This window comes from Gadus chalcogrammus, chromosome 6 (assembly GCF_026213295.1).
Source record: "Gadus chalcogrammus isolate NIFS_2021 chromosome 6, NIFS_Gcha_1.0, whole genome shotgun sequence".
Lineage (NCBI taxonomy): Eukaryota > Metazoa > Chordata > Actinopteri > Gadiformes > Gadidae > Gadus > Gadus chalcogrammus.
Genome location: NC_079417.1, coordinates 17,201,778 through 17,221,878, shown reverse-complemented (window position 1 = coordinate 17,221,878; position 20,101 = coordinate 17,201,778). Strand labels below are relative to the sequence as shown.

The 20,101-nt window shown below is 43.6% G+C and overlaps 3 protein-coding genes across 4 annotated transcripts; 1 reads left to right on the top strand and 2 right to left on the bottom strand.

Annotated features, from left to right (window-relative positions):
- Positions 1 to 117: 117 nt before the first annotated feature.
- Positions 118 to 5,444, top strand: LOC130383892 (RILP-like protein 2). The gene is made up of 4 exons (XM_056591783.1): positions 118 to 554; positions 671 to 822; positions 1,418 to 1,549; positions 2,113 to 5,444. The coding sequence occupies exons 1-4, from the start codon at positions 261 to 263 to the stop codon at positions 2,132 to 2,134; spliced, it is 600 nt and encodes a 199-aa protein (XP_056447758.1). The 5' UTR covers positions 118 to 260; the 3' UTR covers positions 2,135 to 5,444.
- On the bottom strand, positions 2,278 to 6,960 carry LOC130383887 (N-lysine methyltransferase KMT5A-like). Of its 2 annotated transcripts, none has more exons than XM_056591776.1 (8): positions 6,757 to 6,960; positions 6,540 to 6,640; positions 5,408 to 5,555; positions 4,937 to 5,147; positions 4,749 to 4,836; positions 4,341 to 4,400; positions 3,830 to 4,020; positions 2,278 to 3,598 (listed from the first exon to the last, which is right to left on the bottom strand). In XM_056591776.1, exons 1-8 carry the CDS (start codon positions 6,794 to 6,796, stop codon positions 3,388 to 3,390), a joined length of 1,050 nt encoding a protein of 349 aa, XP_056447751.1. In that variant the 5' UTR covers positions 6,797 to 6,960; the 3' UTR covers positions 2,278 to 3,387. The 2 variants fall into 2 exon arrangements, with proteins under 2 accessions (XP_056447751.1, XP_056447753.1); XM_056591778.1 differs by having other exon boundaries at positions 2,306 to 3,598; positions 6,787 to 6,959.
- A 1,053-nt stretch (positions 6,961 to 8,013) lies between these two features.
- LOC130383893 (mitochondrial translation release factor in rescue-like) lies at positions 8,014 to 8,921 on the bottom strand. The gene is made up of 2 exons (XM_056591784.1): positions 8,499 to 8,921; positions 8,014 to 8,372 (listed from the first exon to the last, which is right to left on the bottom strand). The coding sequence occupies exons 1-2, from the start codon at positions 8,778 to 8,780 to the stop codon at positions 8,151 to 8,153; spliced, it is 504 nt and encodes a 167-aa protein (XP_056447759.1). The 5' UTR covers positions 8,781 to 8,921; the 3' UTR covers positions 8,014 to 8,150.
- Between the last annotated feature and the right edge of the window lie 11,180 nt (positions 8,922 to 20,101).

Here is a 20,101-nt window from a genome sequence, read left to right as displayed (position 1 = left end):
GTATGCTTTCATCATTAAGGTAAATTGAAACTTCCTATCACGTGCTCTGGCTCACCTGACTCATCGCCCGTCGCGCTAGGCTTCCCTGGTTACCATGGTGACTCTGCCCTCCTCCTGACTAACACAGTCCGCCCATTGGCTCCCGCCGAGGACAGCAATCCAGAAGTGACCGAAGGAAGAATCGACAGCAAAGTAAGTTTGCGTGTGTTTTTATAGTTCCTAACTTACGGATGCGGTCTCAGGAAGGCCCCCGCTGAGAAATGGAGCTGCGGGAGGACGCCTCGCCAGCTTCGGCCTTCGAGAAGGACGCGTTCCAGCTTACCGTGGAGGACGTGTACGACATCTCCTACGTGATCGGTCGAGATTTACTCAAGATCAGCAGCTCAGGTGAGGAAGTGTCGGACCTGCAGTTCCGGATCGTCCGCGTTCTGGAGCTGTTCGAGACGGTGGTGAAGCAGTACAACCTGTCGGTGGAGGAGCTGAGGCTGGAGAGGGACAACCTTAAGACCGAGCTGGACCGTATCCTCGGGGAGAACTGCACGGAGAACGGCCCGGTGCGTCTGACTAGGGACTGGGCGTACGCACGTCTCTCTGCTCTATTTTCCCCATTGGTTTATTGGTCCATTTTCAATGCTTGTTGGGATGACGTGTGGTCGTGTTCTGATTGTAGCCGGCAGTGGGACCCGATCAGTTGGTGATTGACCTGAAGGACCCCAACAGACCCCGGTTCACCATGCAGGAGCTGAAGGAAGTGCTCCAAGAGCGGAACCAGCTTAAGGCCCAGCTGATGGTGTCACAGGAAGAGCTCCAGATGTACAAGAGGTGAGGGATCTCTGAACAAACATCAGTTTAACAATTCATTCATTACTTCACCAGAATAAGGTCAACAAACTGACCACTGGTAATTAATCTGGCAAAAATATTTCACAACTGACCATTTATATATTGAGATTTCCTTTATAAAAAGTGATATTTTACGTTCCTAAGCGACATGTCTTAGGAACGAGAGTTTAATTGACCCCACAGTAGCACAGCAGCTGATCTTGTAATTTACTTGTATTCCAAGTCCTCACTCTGCTAAACAATGCAGACACTGAGACAATGTGTCACACATTCCACAGGTTGATTAATGTTGTCATCAACATGTTGTCAGCGTGGCTCATCCAATGTTCCTAACTTTTGTAATTCAGATGAAATGACTTGAGGGAGCTTAAGGTAATCACACAGGTTATATTTTTTATTTATATAATATGTATTGTTTATTATTTCCATCTTATTTCATCCCTCTGTTTGAAAAGGAGTATTGAATGCTAAGACACTGCATCCAGTGACTTCCCATCCTAGAACCAGCCAAGGCCTGTGATTAGGTTATTAGTGACCTTTCATTTGAGTCATTCATTCCTCTGCCCCATCCCAGTGGCAGGCTACCAATGGAGCCAGGTATGGTGGAGATAGACCTGGAATCTCCCCCTGCCACCGACAACGGCTCGGCTGCAGGCGACGACGCCAGAGAGGAGCCGAAAGACGAGAGAACAGCCATCTCAAAACTGTGAGTAATGTCTACTTAAGGTACATTCTTTCAGTAACATTTAACCAGTAAAACTGGTGTTCTTTGCGAAATATAGTACTTGCCGAGTAACACTGGTGTTCTTTGCTACATATATATGTTTAGCAAAAAATAGCAGTTAACTTTTTATTAAAGTGTCCGTTCCCAAATCTCCCATGATTCCAAGGGATGATGTCCTCCGTAATGAGTGTTGTCTGAATGTGAGCGGACAGAAGGGCAGGAAGTTTGTCAGATAGAGCGAGAATACATCATGTGGGAGGGAGCTGGCTCTGAGATTACTCAACAGCCGGTCTACGGCCTCATAATGATTTACTTGTGACCTCTTCGTGTTTTTGCTGATGCTATGGATGCTTGCGTGTAGTCCAATGAAGGAAGGGATAATGGAATCTTCTTAAACCAGCGGAGACTGAGACTTATCTCCAGCTTCCATATCGACTGTGACCTCAGCATAGTCTGGTGCCTTCATATAACATATAGAATACATTAAGAGAAACCCTCAGCATTGTGTGAAATATTCCCAACTAATTTTGTTGTTCTTTTTCTAGGTTTTCATTCAGGAGAAAATGAGGATTACTTCTTACAATAACGGGACCAATTTATTTACACACAAGCCAACAAGGATTTTTTTCACATATTTTTGCATTTTTTATACAACTTTTTTAAGCTTTTTTGTAATCCATAGGATGCAATAGCATGTGATGCATTAGACATTTTAAAGGTGCAGAGTTTATAATTTAATGGAATCAAGAACAATAGACTTGGCAGAAATTTAATATAATATTCATAAGAATGTTTTAATCAGTGTATAATCCCGTGAAAAAACTAGATAAGAGTGGTACTGCTAAATGCCACCAAATCCTACATTGAACCTTTAACAAGTGAAGGACAATAATGCAGGGGATTGTTTCTGATGATGTACATGGTGTTAACTTGAAAGTATTGACATAATCTCATCCTGTCTCAGGACCATACTGCTTAGTATTCAATGAAGAACTTTCTGAAGTATTCAGTCCTAGATGTATTTAGATGATCGTCAATAGTTAGCAATTAATAGCAATTGCTTTTTCAGCACCGGAAAGATTAACCAGCCCAGCAATAGTCCAGTGTTCTGGTTAAAACCAGACTCTGGGATTCTGTATCCAAAGCAAACACACTTGAATAAAGTGATCTATACAATTTCTAGAGACAGAATTTTCAGCGTTTTGTTATGATTGTGCTGCCAAGTAGCAACGCTATTAATCTCAGGGGAGAATTTGCTATTGTCCTACAAATGCACTTGGATGTTAGTTCAGATATGCAAGTCATGAGTTTAAACTACTCCTTTTATTGCCTGCATGTGTGATGGGCCACCCTCTGCTCACAGCAGTTTTAAATTGAGGACTTCAGAACAGACAAAGTATTACGATTCAAAGTTAAATGCACATCCCCTCAATCTCATTTCAGAAAATGCAACAATTTTCACTGATTTATTTCTCAATTTACAATATGGCTTTAGCCACAACAGTGAAACAGAATGGTAAATACAAGGAACTCCTACAGGGTATACAAATACTTCTCAGAAGAAATGGTATCCCTCACTCTTAAACTATCATTTTACGACAGTGGGTGAAGAGAAATTAAAAGATAAAATCATGAAAACAATACAGCCGCAGCCTCAGTTCAATTCGTGGAAAAGCTCATGTCTAAATATTTATAAAATCAGCAAGTTAAACTTGATTTAAAAAATGAGCAATTTTACAACTTTGCTCAGTCATATTATCATCTTCAAAACAGTGTTGTCAATTAAATATGTGAGGGGGGGTGGGGTGGATGCCAACAGCCTAGTATTTGAGCCAGGGATGAGCACTAAGAGAGGCTTTGCTGCGATCCCCATAGTCGTACAGCAGCTCTTCTTCTGCGTCAACGTCCCTGGCCGCCACCAATATGAGATGGGGTTTTCCATCAATGTCGTGAAGCCTGGTCTGGCAGTTACCAGCTTTACTGTGGTTGATCAATCTGCCCAGGCGGGTAGTTTCCCTTGTTGCGTCCACACTAAAATAAAAAGGCGCTGTAAAAACAGACTAGTATACATCCATAGAGCTACTATTATTAGTAGCATGCAAAGTATTGACCCGAATGAAGTTCCTCAGATCATTGTACCACGTGTCCTTTGTTTGAAATTAGATGCCAATTCAATGTGGTTTTGGTCAAAGATCAATAAAAAAAATAAAGCCTTTTAAAAAATATGCAGTGGAAGTTACAAAATTGCTATGTTCCACTCACCAGTAGGTTTTGCTGTGGTACTGGAAGTAGTACATGTAACAGCCGGTGGCAGGGTCCAGAGTATATTCAGCCTCCCTTTTCTTAGCCCGTTCGATATCCAGCAGGTCTCCGTTGTACTCCACCACAAACTCTCCTTTTATGAAGCCCCTGGTTGCAAACACTCCCCTTCCTTTGTCATCTATGTGTCGCACCTATTTAAATGGAGAACACGTTTGCAATTAATATTGAAGGCGTAATATTTGGTCAAAACTTGAGGTGGTTAATTAACCTAAATTGGCGGTGATTTAATACTATTAACAAAAGTAGTTATCGCAGGGGAATCTTTCCTCCGCCTTCAATGTCCAGGTTTTCTAATGCTGTCCTTCAATATACTGGGATGGGTATAGGGTCCCAACAAGTTATTTTAATAAATGTTTACATTCTCGCAGCTTTATTTTTTATATGAAGCAAGATAAGGAGCAGGAAGATTAAACAATTCATAAGTTAAACTCAATACTTCGTTAACCGGTACCTGCAATCCTTCTTCGACACCATTCTTGATAAGTTCGTTGATGTGTTTCTGTTCTTCATCCTTGGGAGTTTTTGGGAGAAAAATATGACTTTCGTAAGATTTGACAGACAAATTCTTATGCTCTAGTTCATCGATGAGAACCAAATTTTTACATTTAGGGGATTTTTTTATCCAAAGCGACTTACAACCTGTCATTCAAACACTGACTGTGGAGTTGACCACGCAGGGTGACAGCCAGCTCAGCAGAAGCAGTCAGAGTGAGGCGTCTTGCTCAGGGACACCCTGACACTCTGAGCTACTGCCACCCCTCCTCGTCCTCCAACTCCTCATGCACCTTTCAATCCTCTAGTACCAAGAGGATCATGGCGTCTTATTTGCTCCAAGTAACACAGCAACTTTCATACCAACCTTCATCTCAGCTTTAGTTTTCCTTGAACTTCTTCTAATTGGATAGTAATCTGTGACTTTCCTGTTTTGGGAAATCTTATTCTCTGTTCTAGAAAACAACAAGGGGGAAAGAAACAAGACGTAAACAACCATGTGATTCAGGGTTACGCGTTTGGAATCATTTGGATACATTCAGTTTCTAAACATACTTTTTCACCCTGGCTTTGTGACCACCACCTTTCTGGGTTTTGGTTCCATTAGCCTTGTTTTGTGGTGCAGGCCCAGTCTGTGAAATGGGTTCTTTGTCCTGGGTTTTTTCTGTGTTGGTTTGTTCTCGGGACTCTGAGAGGAGCAGACAGGCCCGGGCTGACTTCTGTTCGTTGGACTTCGGAACCTCGCTGTGTATTTCAGTAGCTCGGTCTAAAAATGCCAATCATCAAACATTAGACCAAGAACCAATCCTTCCAGTTTGCCATGAAACCGGTATCAGAACGAGTGTCAGTTAATACTGATATTTTGTGCAAGTCACAGACAAAAAGTCTGCCTTGCTGATCCACCGAGAACAGCAACAGCTGAACAATATTAGTTACAGATAAGGCAAGAAAAAACTAAAAGGAATCCAAAATGAGCACTTGTGATAGAATATACAAATGTTGTCAACCACTCAATAAATCCCCTACCTTTCTTTGGCTTTGCTGCATCAGTGTGAGGTTTTTCCAAGCCATTTCCTTCCTGGAATACACAGCTGGAATTTTCACTCAGAGGGGATCGGGGTTTGCTCGGACTCCACAGGCTATGGAGTGTGGACTGGGCTTTACACAAGTTGTCCTGCAACACAGCATCATTCATGTTCGCATTATTGGAGAGATTAACAACCTTGGTGCAATACTTCTGAATGGATCTGCTGTGTGCTATTAATACAAAGGTATGGAATGAATAGAAGGGCAGATTACATATAGAATTAAAAAAGTTAAACTAAATGAAATGTCAAAAGTAGTTTATTCGACTGCTTAATGCTGAATTACCACCGCTACTGAGAAGCTGACTTTACTGCCCTGGATAATTAATGCGTAGCATCATTGTGTGAGAAAGTGTTGGTAAAAGGAGTAGCCAAGTAGGAACCCTGTACCATAAAGCTACGTCTATATCTGCTCTTAAGGCCACGTTTATACGTAGCAGGGTATTTATAGAAACGAATATTTCCCCCCCGTTTTTCTGGGTTGTTCACGAACTATTAGGCTACGACCGCCCATACTCAGTTCTGTTCGCTTTGCATTGGTGGAAGTGAGTAGGGGGAGTGGTTAATTAGAGCGTTCAGATTGGACGGTTTGACTAGTCATGTTTTGTATTTTTTTTTTTTTACAGGGACAAACATTAACAAATTTCTCCTACAGGGCATTGATAAAGTTCTATCTATTGAACAGAAAGAAACACTGTACCACAGCATTGGCCTACTGAATGACACATATATTTTAAGCATTGGACTGAATGAATAAATATATAGTTATGTTTTTGCACGTTTGCAACGTTTAAAAGTTCAGGGAAAGGTATATGCCTCTACTGGTGTTGCTTAAACCAATAGCATTTTGAGGCTAAAGTGTTGTTTCTGAATATTAGTGTTAGGGGCCAATAATGCTTACTATCATACATTAGTCACCATGTCTGTGGACACATTGGTATGCCGTCACATGTTAATATACCCCCCCCCCCACACACACACACACACACACAAAAACTTGAGAGCCCTGCCGTTATCCAATATTTCAGTACAATAGTTCAATAGTTCAACATCATTTGACCTAAACAATGTACCCTGTTCATCTCTGGTTTGTTCTCCTTGGTCTCCTTGAGGGCTTCTCGGTGTTGAATTGGGTCCACGGGATTACTGGTGGTCGTCAGAACATGCTTCTTCCCTAAAGAATAGAGGCAAACATATAGGTAACTGAAGATACTTGATAATAACGCCGTGAAACCAACCACCAAACAGTCTTTGTTGTTAACACTAGCTCCATTACGATAAATCACCGACATGAGGTTACAACATGCTCCAGCTGGATACCTTTGGCCATCTCAAGGCTCTAGACCAGCCGAGAAGGTCGAGGTCTGCTGAGGGTTCGGCGGTCGAAGGCTGAAATGTGCAATATTGTCTAATTAGGAACAGCACCAGAACGCTGCTCGACCCAACGCCAGAGCGTGTGATGGATTTTAAAAAAAATGTACCGCGATGCTGATTGGCTATTTCTACAGCCAGGATATACAGAGCGAGGTAGGGCCCTCCCCCTTATTTCCGGGAGGGCCCTCCCCGTTATTTCGGGAACATCCGTCTGAAGCTTCTAGTGGCGAAGTCATGCCTCTTCCGGTAGGGTTATGGTTGGGTTTCAAATGAGAGAAAGTAATTAATTTCTGGTCCCAGTCTTTATATGCCCTGGATTACACACAGGTTGTTTGTGGATTTAAATTATAATTTTTCATCCAATGAAAGCTAATCAGTTTCATGAAGATGTTTGATAATGTAAGGTTTTCTGTGAGGCCGCTCTGTGAACTACAGCTCTTCGCTGCCCTCGACGCGAATGATATACGTCACCACCCGCGCTTAGAATTCCGGTACAGACATGCCGATCTCTCTGCTCCACTTCACCGCTTTTTTCCAAGGGGAGAATAAAACCCTAACCCATTTGCACAATAAACCGTCAAACTCTTGACATGAAAAAATATCATATAAATCCACAAACAACGTGTAATCCGGGGCATATAAAGACTGGGACCAGAAAATAATTACTTCCACTCCCTTGAAACCCATTCATATTTTTCAATCTAATAGGTCCCATGGGCTCTACTGGAAGGGCCGTGACTTAGTCGCTCTATAAGCCCATGCTCTGAAAACGTTTGAATTTGAAGCATCTAACATTTCTAACTCAATACATTGAGTTAAATATCGTTGTCACTTTCTTGTTTTCTAACTTGGTTTAAATAATATTCAAAGTTTATCATAATCGGAATGGGTTTTGTCGTTCACAAACTATTTTTGCTTAACCCGTTACATAAGCCCTCGAACATAATTTATCCGTTGGAGATAAACTTGTTCATAGTTCATCATTTGATATTGACACACGGTTTGTGTTCATGTTGTTTGAGGAGTAACAAAAATTTTTTTTTTTTATTGTCATTAAATACAACCACTCGGGGAAGTGCATTTTTATTCAATGAGCATCTCCCTCAGGTTCTGGCTTCTTACCCAAAAATATCGTCGAAATAGGTTTCTTAAATGTAAATATTGAGAACAGAAACTGTCTGGTTCCTTATTCAAAACATAACAATGACGTTCTTATCAAGTACAGCCAATCATTGTTATCCACAACTCTTATCATTATTTACACTCACACACTGAAAAACATATACCACACTGAATATTACAATCATCTGTCACTTTATGGTTTTCATCTCCGCTGCAAGGGCTTCTTTGAACATTCTCTTTTTCTCTAGATTGTCATTGGCGTTTTTCCTCTTCTCTTGTTTCCTCTGCATGGACTCCATCTTCCTCTTGATGATTTCACTGTCTTCTCCTTTACATGCAATATCCACTTTTCCTCTCAGGATCTCTCGAGCACGTTTTCGGTTTGTTTCCACCGATCTCGTTTGATGACACTGGGGAAATAAAAGGCGGAATGGTGACAATAAGCCCGCACGACCCAGGAAGGCTAGTGGTGTTCATTCTCAATACCAGAGACCAATGCACAGACGTCCATGCACAGATAATCGTGATTTACATACCTTCACTACAATCCCAGTGGGAATGTGCTTGAGCACCACACAGTTGCTGGTTTTATTCGTAGCCTGCCCGCCCGGGCCCGACCCTCGAACGAATTGTTCTTCGAGGTCTTCCTCGTTCAGGACAGGAAGATCTATGAGGTCCTTCTTCCCAGCTGCTAAAACCCACGCAGGTCCTGCAACAGGAGCGACCCTCAGAAGGGGAGCTCTGGTGAGAGATCTCCCCCACGGAATCCACCTGGACGCTGAGTACACGGAACTTATCAGCAGCAGCACCGAGCCCATAGCAGCCGGTCAGATCCTCCTCACACTAAACATGATGTGGAAACATAACATTTACAACACGTGAAGAGTATGGGGTCCTCAAATCATCAAGGACGTAAACAGGATATCAGGACGACTTCCTACTAGGCAGCCAATCGGGAGGCAGAATGTCTTGGTGTTTTTTTTGTTTGTTTTTTATATGAATGCCTGGTTAAATGGATCCCTGTGTGTAGAAGAAGGCTGTAGGAAACACGGAGAACTAAGGTGTGTAGAAGGAAGTTCTACTTTTACACGTTTGGGGTCATTTGTAAAGTAACATCTGCATTTATTAGCTATGTGTACAGATATATAAAGATAGTAGTTGGGCCAACTGGGAAAGTTAATCTTTGAGACAGCGTCAGTGAAGAACCACAGACTAGGTTATTGAGTTGAAGAAGTCTGTGAGTGAACCGGGAGTTCTATGATGTAATCTGAGCGCGCAGTCAATCGACATGCAAATTCCTAAAATGATTTTTATTTCTTGACTTGTCATAGCTATGACTAAAAGCAGGTGTTATAGTTTAGACATTATGCAAGCCTTCCAAATATATAGTCAATACCCGGGCGCCGTGCAATAACAGGATACAAACTTAGTGTGTTTTATCTCCTAGACAAGGCATGCTATTAGAGACGCGTTATTCTAAAGCGTCCACACGGGGGTGCTACGGCGTGTTATTAAGCCTCCGCACGGCGGTGCTACTGCATGTTAATCCTAAAGGCTCCGCACGGGGCGCTATTTCGTGTTATTCTTAAACCCTCCGCTGGGGGGGCGAATCTTTTTTCGTAGGATGGTAGGGGCAACTACCGCCTTTTTCACCTCTGATTTGCCTTTGATTAGTTAGAATGGCTCTCCTCCGATTGGTTAGGGTTAGAGTTAGGTTTATGGTTAACCCTAACCAGAACCCTAAACCTAACCATAAAGTCCTCCAAATAGCAAACACGATTTGAAGGAGAGCCCTTCAAACCAACCAGAGAGAAAAATGCGGTACATGCCCCTACCATCCTACGAAAAAGAGATTGGCGCACGGGGGCGCTACTACATGTTATTCCTCAAGCCTCCGCACGGGGGCGCTACTGAATGTTATTCTAGAGTCTCCGCACGGGGGCGCTACTGCATGTTATTCCTAAAGCCTCCGCACGGGGTGCTACTGCTTGTTATTCCTAAAGCCTCCGCACGTGGGTGCTACTGCGTGCGTTCTGCGGAAGTGCGTCGCCGCTCGGATGCATCGCGACTGTTCGGCCGACAGGAGGCGTTTCAAACCGTGTGACTCGGCGGCTGATCCTGGGTCTGCGGCGGACGGTGGAGCAGCGGTAAAAGGCGTAGTGTAGACTGAGGATGGCTGCTCGTCATCCATGTTCCTGCTGTACTTTGGATTCTAGGAAGTGGAAGGAGCTCCTCGGCTAAGATTTCTCCTGCCAGACGATCACGGCTGTCCAACCGGGAAAAGTGTAGATACCAAGGACGTTTAGTGGGTCGCGTTAGCCTCTCCTCGTCCTAGCGTTTCAGCGTGTGGTGTTCAGCGCTCCGATGCCCCGGGCCGTCAGGAGAGCCAGAACCCTGGTCTGACCCAGAACCCTGGTCTGACCCAGTGCATCTCCGCTGTCGAGATGTTTCTGCACCCAGCGCTCTGATTTGAAACGTGTTCCTCCTCCCATGTCGCAGGCGTTACCGGGCAGCGACGTGTCGGACATCAACACACTCAGGTTCCACTGATGCCAACGGGATCGGTGGCCGATTTTTGGTTGACCTAACGTGCCGGTGTTTAGGAACCCGTCTGGTGAACTACGAGGAGGACAGCGTGCCTGTGAACTGGATGTCCCGGGTCCCGTGTGGACCGTGGGTCGGACCGGCTGACCAGGTATGTGAGGACCAGTCTGTGATAACCATGCTGGGATTGTTGCTAGGTAACTAAACGGTGGACTTCGTGTAAAGATGGAGTGTTTACTCCAGCTCTGTTTCTGCTCTGCTCAGTGACGTGAAGTCGATCATCTGAACGCTGAACGGCTCCGTGCGATAATGAAGGCATCCCACCGTGATGTCTTAGTTTAGTACGGAGGATTCCTCCGCCTTTCCTCCTCCGACTCTAACCTTAAAAGCAGTGTTGTGCTGTGGTGGTCCGCACTGGAGGTACCTCCTGGTCTGGTCCCAGACGTCCACCATAAAGCTCCTCACAGGGTTCGGCCACAGGTAGATCACCAGTTGCATCTCATTGGCTAACACGCCACAACGACTGCATTTGGTTGCACTTGCTAAGTCAACACAAATGACTCCCATAAATGCCCGTTCTTAAACGACGGTCTTTGATATCCAAACGGGGTGTACTCAGTATTTGGTTCGATAATGGAGAGCAGAACGCAGTGTTTTGGATTTGTTTTGGAGAGCAGAACGCAGCGTGATCACACATCGTGCATTGTATGTCAACGCCGTCAGAACATGTTAGTGGCATTCAACTTAATTTTCACTTCTCCAGCGACTGCAAGTCTGCTGGGTGAGTCACGGACCCACTGCTGCTCTTATCGGGATGTTCGCTATTACAGAAGACTTCTGATCAGGATGCTCACTGTTACAGAAGATCGGCTGTCTCGTGCCATTCAGGTACAGTGTGCTGTTGGTGAGACCCCTTCGCCCGGCTAATCAACACAAGAGCACAGACAGGCCAGCTTCTCCGCTGTTGACACAGAGGCAGAACGTGCTGGTTGTGTGTTGTTCACGTTTCTAGCACGCTATAGTAGCGTGCCAAAGTTTGTGATTCCTAGTTCAACGTGTAGAAACGGGCCCTGTAAATGTCACTGCGTGTTTCACACCCCGGTCTTCTGTCGGCTGTAAACCACGTCATGGTGTTTGTCGATCTAAACCTGAATCTAGAACGACTTGATCTAAACCTGAATCTATACCTACCCACATGATAACAGCGGAGACTGACGAGAGCCCGCCCTCATTCCTCAGTGGTATCTCAGCCTGGCTCGACATCACATCTGACATAAATTTCCATTTTGCATAATCGAAGTCCTGAAACTTCTTATAAACAGGGTTATTATGAGCCTGACAATAAGTCCGTTTTCATTGGTCATCAATCATCTTTTGATTGGTTTGAAATTAAGATATTGGCTTAGCGTAATTCGCAGTTTTATAGTTTAGTCTCTACTGAATTATGATTAGTAAATTATTAATAAATACTTTATTAAATTAATTAACATCAGTGGCCTGTTTAACAATATAATCAGAAGGTCACAATGCGCTTTTTGTGAATAAAATGCAGATGTTTATCGTGATAATAACAATGTTTCCATGGTGGCGGCCCTAGTCAGCTGATATGCCAGCCCCTATTCCTTCTCATCAAAGACACATGTTGCATTTATGTGTAGAGAAGCCTTTTGTTGTCAAACTGTGTTTCTGAGGTCATAATCTGCTGCTCCCGCGCGATCTGTCTGGGTCTTCTCTTAACCAGTCTTCATGGCGTACAGGTCTTTCTTTCTTCTTTTTGCTACCCGACTGGTTTTCTTTGTTTTAAGTGTTCCCTCCTGGGCTGAACCTTATTTTTCTAGTAGTCTGGCAGCAGCAGCCAATGGGCTGTCAGTAGGGCTGAACGATTTTAAGAAAAAATTGAAATTGCGATTTTTCTGGTAGAGATTGCGGTTTCGATTTCAACCACGATTTATTTTCTTTAAATCAAGTTTCAGTATAAATTAATATAACCAATGAATTCCATTAAGGTAATGCAATAATGAAAACTGCTGGCAACAGATTTCAAATGCAAGACTGTTTATTCAAGTACCTAAGAAACAACAACCAAAAAAGTCAAATAAAAAGGGAGCCCTCTTTCTTAAGTAAACTTGCTTCAATGGCTCATCAGCATCAAAATAATTGCACTTTTGTAAAAAAAAAAAAAAAAAAAAAAAAAAAATCATAAAAAAAAAAAAATTAAAAAAACCGCAGCTTTGACGATCCCAAAATCGTAATGCTTGAAATCGCGATTTTCGGTCGAAAACGATAGATCGTTCAGCCCTAGCTGTCAGGCTGCTGTATGCCTGATTGTCGTTGCTTCTATGAAAATGAAGCAGTGGTTGTACTTCAAATGTACTACTACTACTACTCTACTAATATTGTACTTCAACTGTACTATTACTACTACTTGTACTATGTTACTTATTACACACAGTGCTTGAGAATTCGACCGAGAAAGTAATAATGCATGTATTAATGTCCCAGACAGACGGTGCTCTTAAATGTACTAGCTTGGATTGTTTGAACCAAAACTCAATTGTTGTTCTTTGGTCTGTAAAACCGTATCAGCTTGGTGAGATGGACCCGTGGGGGGGGGGGGGGGGGGGGGGGGGGGGGGAGGAGAGTGACCCTCAACCAGGGTCACTCTCAGAGGGGAACATGGACCAGAACTCACTGCCGTTCAGAATTCGGTGCTAGAAAAACCCTCCATGGTAAGGTGGCAGTAATGTACCAAACAATGTTTTGTAGACATCATAGATGTTTTGTAGACATCATGGATGTTTTGTAGACATCATTAACCCGTAGCAACAGTAGTGGTGATAATCAGGATGCAGATCGCCAACAGAAACACGTCCTGACATTGCAGCTCATTACCAACGGCGGACTGTTTGCAGTTAACCTCTGACGACGGCCTCGCCTCATTGAAAAGCGTCTGCGGCGTGATTCTGATGATTTGTAGAAAGCCCCCAACCGGTGGTCCTCATGGTGGTCTGGGCTAGAAGTGTACGGCGGTATGGTTTGAATCCCCGCCAACCTTCTCTCTGCTCCCCAGGTGGTCTCTGAGCGGTGTTGCGTAATACCAAGAGTGAAAGTGGAACTTCTAATGAAACGCTGCAGAGCTCGGGACATAAACGGAACAGAGTGAGGGGTTTATGGGACTGTTTAAAGGGCGGTGGACACGTTGTCAACCTGGTCCATCTGATAACTGGTGAATTCTCTTGTATTTTGAACTAATGCAGGACAAAGGAGGAACAGAGAGTTAATGATTAATTGGTCTAGTTTGTATAGTTATGTAATTCGTAAAGGTATGATCTTGACCTGGAATCATCTAGACCTTATTTTAGCCGAGGCGATTCTTTCGGTTTCTGTGACTCTCGACGTGGATCATCCCCCAAACCCATCACGTTAAGACCATGCAAGCTTGCACTATAACTTTTGATTCTTATACGGAATAGGAACTCCTATTGGTTTTGTAACTAAAGAGAGAGGAACTTTCAGTATGTGGGCTGTACATAGGCTTTAACATATCGCCAAGTAACGTGTCAGACATCTTTATGCTTGTTTGTTATGGTCACTCTTAATACATAAATTTACAGGCAAACGTATTTGGTATGTTTTTTTTTAAATCCAAAAGCTGCTGATAATCAGCTTACATTCGTCATCCTGTATCTTTGCCCACAGTCGTGCTCTGGGACTGATCATCCCAGAATCAAATTCAGTTCAGCAAGCTAAATGAGACACACTTCCTGTCAGTTAGATTGATAATGACACTCAATGTTACTCGATGACACAATATTATCGAATTATGTATAACAAGAATGTATGTATTAATAACCTGATTCAAATCTGGACACTCCTGTACTGTGAGAGCAGAACCATGTGTTTGGGTCCACCTGATCTAGTAAGGAGAAGGGATTTATTTTATAATCAATATTAATAGGGTAGGGTGGTTAAACCACAAAGAATTACAATTGTTTGATTGCAGGTAGAGGGATACACTTATAGGCCTGCATCCTATAGCCAACTTTTTTTCTGGCACCGATGTGTGGAATTACTCCCCCTGGCCTTAATTGAAAATGTTTTTTTCAAACATGGAATCAGTAAAATTCTTGGAAATTACAAACCTCTTTGATTTTCCTCTGTTGTATAAAGAATAGTATCTGCAGTGATTTGGAAGCCCTGCTTCTGTCATGTGACATTGGATTTATAAAGCTACCCCTACTTCGTCCCCTCTTCATCAGTACAGTAAAGGGCAGAAAGATTTAGCTGATGTTTTTCACATATCCGGTTGTAAAACTATACCTGGTTAGCGTATGCATTCATGACAACATAGACCTGTAAGGTAATGGCCATAATCCTTGTTATAACACACATTACTTTTGGAATGCCTGTCTACCTCCTCAGTTGTTTATTTAATATTTTACATGGTTCATTTACTATTTCTTGTTGCAATCAAGCTAATCTGTGCTGATGTTTAAAAATGTCAGTAGCAAACCTTTTGATAAGTTACAGAGCAGCTTTCCAAGTCTTTAAGCCCTTATTAGGAGTTTCATCAGTCATTCAGAAGCCACTTTGTCTATGATGGGCACAACTATTTAGTGTTCCAGAAGATCATCCAACGACCCTCAAGGATGGTCTTAAAGAACCGTGTTAGATTCGGCTGAAGTCAATTCTTTGTGCTCTTTACTTTACAATTAATGCAGATTTACTGCTTTCCCAAAGTGAACAGGGTCTGAACGCTCAGTCCTCTTCACGCCTGATGGTATGCGACCCTGCAAACGACTGGACAGACTCCCACAGACAAGTACCACTTAGGCCCCACAAAGCATCGCCTGTTAAAGCAGACACGGAGAGCATGTTGGACCCTGCTGCTAACCCTCGGGAAACTCCTTGTGACGTTTTGAACGAGGATCTTTCTGGTTCATTATTGGCCGGTTAAGTGTTTGTTTTCGGTTGGTCTCATGGTGTTGAATGCATTTTGTGGAATGTAACGGAACAACCAGAAATTCAACCGCTCTCTCGGATTCAGTCAGATTCAGAGCCCCCCCCCCCCCCCCCCCCCATCACAGGAGTCTCACCGGAGTCCTGACGTGAAGTGTGGTGTCTGGGGTCGGTGTGTATGGGCCGTAGATGCCTAGCGGGACTGCTGTCCTAGTTTTAAAATAATCATTAAAGGGCTTAAAACAAAAAACAAGCATTTGAATTTATGTTAATCCCTCAAAACAGTAAAAGCAGGCTCCTTTTTTATGTTCTGAGTTGCAGTCCAAAGTGATTGGTGCCGGGCAATAACCGCAAGGGGACAACCTGGCTCTTCAGAACGGGTTTATATAAGGAGATAAAGACTGTGATAAAGACTAAAGACTGACGGTTGCCCCGTAAGCAGCCATCAATCATCTCCTTCCTCATGTTTATGGGGAGCAGTCAAGGGTGTGTACTTTGGCCTGTGACGCCATGGGCGTTTGGCGTTGGCAGGACCGGTCCACGGACGCAAGGGCGTTCCCCCTCGTCAGCTAGGTGTTGTAGCATGGCCGCCGTTGATGTGGGCCTGAGAGCTTCAAGGTTTTTAATTTGCATACATTCAAATCCCCGCTTATGTGGCATGTTGTTCAGGACATCCTGTCCATGTATAGAATCAGGTAACCCATATCATGTTTAGAAGAGGAACCCTGGAATGGAGACCCAGTGGGAACGTGTGTGTGTGTGTGTGTGTGTGTGTGTGTGTGTGTGTGTGTGTGTGTGTGTGTGTGTGTGTGTGTGTGTGTGTGTGTGTGTGTGTGTGTGTGTGTGTGTGTGTGTGTGTGTGTGTGTGTGTGTGTGTGTGTGTGTGTGTGTTCCAGTTCCATCGATCAATGTATGCCTGTGTGAGGGCCGTGCCCCCCCGTCCTCCAAGCTAGCATGGCGCATGAGTCAGAGCCATCATGTCAAATGAGAAGCTACAGCCTCTCTCTACCAGCCCTTCTGGATGTCCTCCACTGGTCACCTTAGCATGGGCTAAAAGTATACCAGACCGTAACTCCCAACACACCACCATCTTCCCTGAGTCTTTTATAACAAGGCTCCCAGTATCATAGCTATCCTTTGCAGAGGGCCTCAGTGTCTCCATGGTGACCCTGCGTGTGTTACTGTGGCCATGTTGGGGACCGACTACAGACTGTTTGACATCGAGGTTGACTTGTTACCAGAGGCCCTGGTTCGGGTGAGAGTGGAAGGGTCTGCTGAGGGCCGGTGGGTCCACAGAGTAGAGCACTCCTGAGCTCAGAACTCATGGAGATACGAGTCACATGACCTCCAGAATCCCTGGAAATGAACTTATATGGGGCAGTCCAAACAGTTTATCTCTCTTGGTCTTTGTCCATCTCTGTTTATTGGTCCAATCTCTTTTTTTATTTTATTTGTACAACTGCATCTGTTGCATTCGGGTACCAAAATGAGGCAGTATTAATTTGACAAGTTGATAGACTTGATAGTAATTAGAATGTGTTGACAGTTGGCTTTGCTTGACGCTACGTCCGTATCTGGGGACCGCTGGAACCTGGCACCACATTACTGGTTGGTTTTATTTTAGTGTTTGGTGGCTGAGTTAGTTTTCTATTTGCGTATTTTCCCTCAAACATATCAATTGTTGGGTGAACTTCTCATGTAGCTGAAGGATGAGCTTCAGCTGATAATAGGAGGCGATGCAGAGCCTCGTTCAACCCCTCATCCTACATCCTTTCTCTCTGCCCTTATCTTTATATTTATCCTGGCCAGATAACCACCGCGCTAGTTAATATAATAATACAGTTGGATCTATTTCCACGGTGAATTTTCCCCACTTGAGGTGTTTAATCTCTCTGCTGAGCTTAATAAATCAAAGGCATGTGTTGTATTTCGTTTTGTTCTAAAAAAAGGTTTTTACTATACTTTTTTTTTAACACTAAAATCGATGGATGTGTGGTTCATGGTTCCACAAAATCCTCAAAATAGCAGTTGCTGTTGCACAGTACTGAAGCACTGTCTATAGAGGAGGAAAGGGAGTCCAACTACGATGTGTCTATAGAGGAGGAGAGGGAGTCCAACTACGATGTGTCTATAGAGGAGGAGAGGGAGTCCAACTATGATGTGTCTATAGAGGAGGAGAGGGAGTCCAACTATGATGGTATCTATAGAGGAGGAGAGGGAGTTTAACTACGATGTGCCTATAGAGGAGAAGAGAGTCCAACTATGATGGTGTCTATAGACTCATGGTATAGGAGGAAGTGGTGAGGGAAAGTGGAGACTGGAGAAAAACTATATCAGTCTCCGCTCTCCTCGTCATGCTGACTTCAGCGGGGCAGCCAATGAGGAGAGGGCCTTCTTTGTCTCCATGGTAACCTTCTGTTGAAGTTATCACAGAGAGGATGGGGCGAGAAGGAATATGTCTTGCCCTCAAGCTAAATCTATTTATTCCGTGCGTTCTTTGGCCGTCATTTCTATGCTTCATTCATTTTCTATTAGGCACCACAAAGCATAATTTCCTTTGATAGGATCATTACATGAATGATTCTCTCTGAAGGCCCGGTAGGAGCAGGGCTGACCCCAGATCTGGCGGTCTGACTAGGGAACACGCCATGTAATGAAGGAAGGAGGTATTGAAATGTTATTCTTGAATTTTCAATTTTTTTGCTATTTTTTTCTCCCCAACGTCCTGTAAAAAGATATTTGATGTCCCGACTTGATATGTTTTTCTTGGTTATTATATTAATCAATCGACCTAGCCCGAGTGGGCCAATCACCATCCTTTATCCAAAAGGGGGCGGGTTTGATACGATGACTGAAAGAGGAGCACCCTATGGGAGTGCCGTTGAGGCAACTTCATAAACAACCAAGAACGCGACTGCTGATGTGTCACACGATTCTTTGCTCTGATTGGCTGTGTGTCCCTCAATTGTGTCCAGAGGCACTTTGGCCTGTGCCCCTTGAAAACAGAACTGTGAGGTTCCACACACGCATTTGTGAATTTGTCTGGCGATGTCTTGATGTCATGAATGAACATTTGGCTAACAGTTTACACAGTTATATTCACTTTTATACAATAGTTTAATTTAGTCCTCAACTATTATACAATATCTTCAATCACTGCCACTTCAAAATACAAGCCAGGTCTTCTGAGCTGAACTACAGACCAGGTAATCTATTTCTAACCTGTGAACTACAGACCAGGTAATCTATTTGTAGCCTGTGAACTACAGACCAGGTAATCTATTTCTAGCCTGTGAACTACAGACCAGGACTTCTAGTTCTAACGTGTGAAATACAGACCAGATCTTCTGACCTGGGAACTACAGACCAGGTCTTCTGACCTGTGAACTACACACCATGTGACCAGGTCTTCTGACCTGGGAACTCCACACCATGTGACCAGGTCTTCTTACCTGGGAACTACACACCAGGTCTTCCTAGATTTGACATTTCAGAACAGTAGTCAATTGTATTAAAGTTAATTGAACTGATTGATTTGATCATTGCATCAAAACCTTATCTGACCTTTGCGTGTCGTCCCTTTATAACAAGCAGGTCTCTGTGCACTGGGGCAATCCTGAACCTTCCTCAGGTTTAATCGACCCTATGATAAACGTTCTGCTACTGACCCCAGCATGTAAAACACTATTTTCTTAATGTATACAAAATGTAGTGTTGATCAGATGCTGTGGATCTGCTGGTGCCTTGCCTTGACCGTGCCGGTGGAGAGAGTTATTCTCATGACCGTGGACTTGTTTAGAATAGCCTGCCCCTTAAACTCTCATCAATACTGTCTGAGCCATCTCCAATGTCACCGCTTAACACAAATAGTGGTGTTGGTTTAGAAGTGGAGGAGGTGGGGGCGCGGCGCGCTATGACTGGGTCTTAGCCTGTCTCTCTGTTTCCAAAACATGCTATGTGTCATGGATCCATACAATCACGGGGATCATTTAAATATTATGATTTAAAATGTTTGACTAAGAGGGCTGCATCTAACACATCCATTCATTATATTTCAAGACTAACTCATTGCCAATAGTCCAGCTAATGCCGATGGTAGCAACAATGTGTCTGGGACTGGGTAGAACCGGCTGGCAGGAGCTCTACACTGATCCAGACAGGTGTGGGGAAAGGCGTGGATTAGTCCACTAGGAAAAATGCTAGTCTCACCTGGGTTGGCTTTGCCTCATGAATTCTGGATCATGTGATTGAGATCTGCAGGCATTTGCATTTGAGTTTCTGTTGTCCTTTCACATGTGCTTTGTGCATGTGATTCCAGCCTCTTGACAGAGAGAGGAAACTCTACTGAAAGTTGAATAATTCAAACGTAGCACTAAATTGATTAATTCAAGATTAATGGGATTTTCTCGAAAGGTCAAACACTATTTCCAGGGGGCTGTGTTGTGTTGATTATATTAGGAGCCCGTGTGATCACAGGGTTACGATAATGTGTTGATGAGTGGTCACCTGTAAGCCAATGGTGACCCCTCTTATGAAACAGATGTGTTTTGGTTTGGAAGGTAACTCCTACCTGCTGGATTATGTAATCACAAAGACGCAAGTCTGTTTTAGAGGAGGTTAACAAAGATTTTGTTGT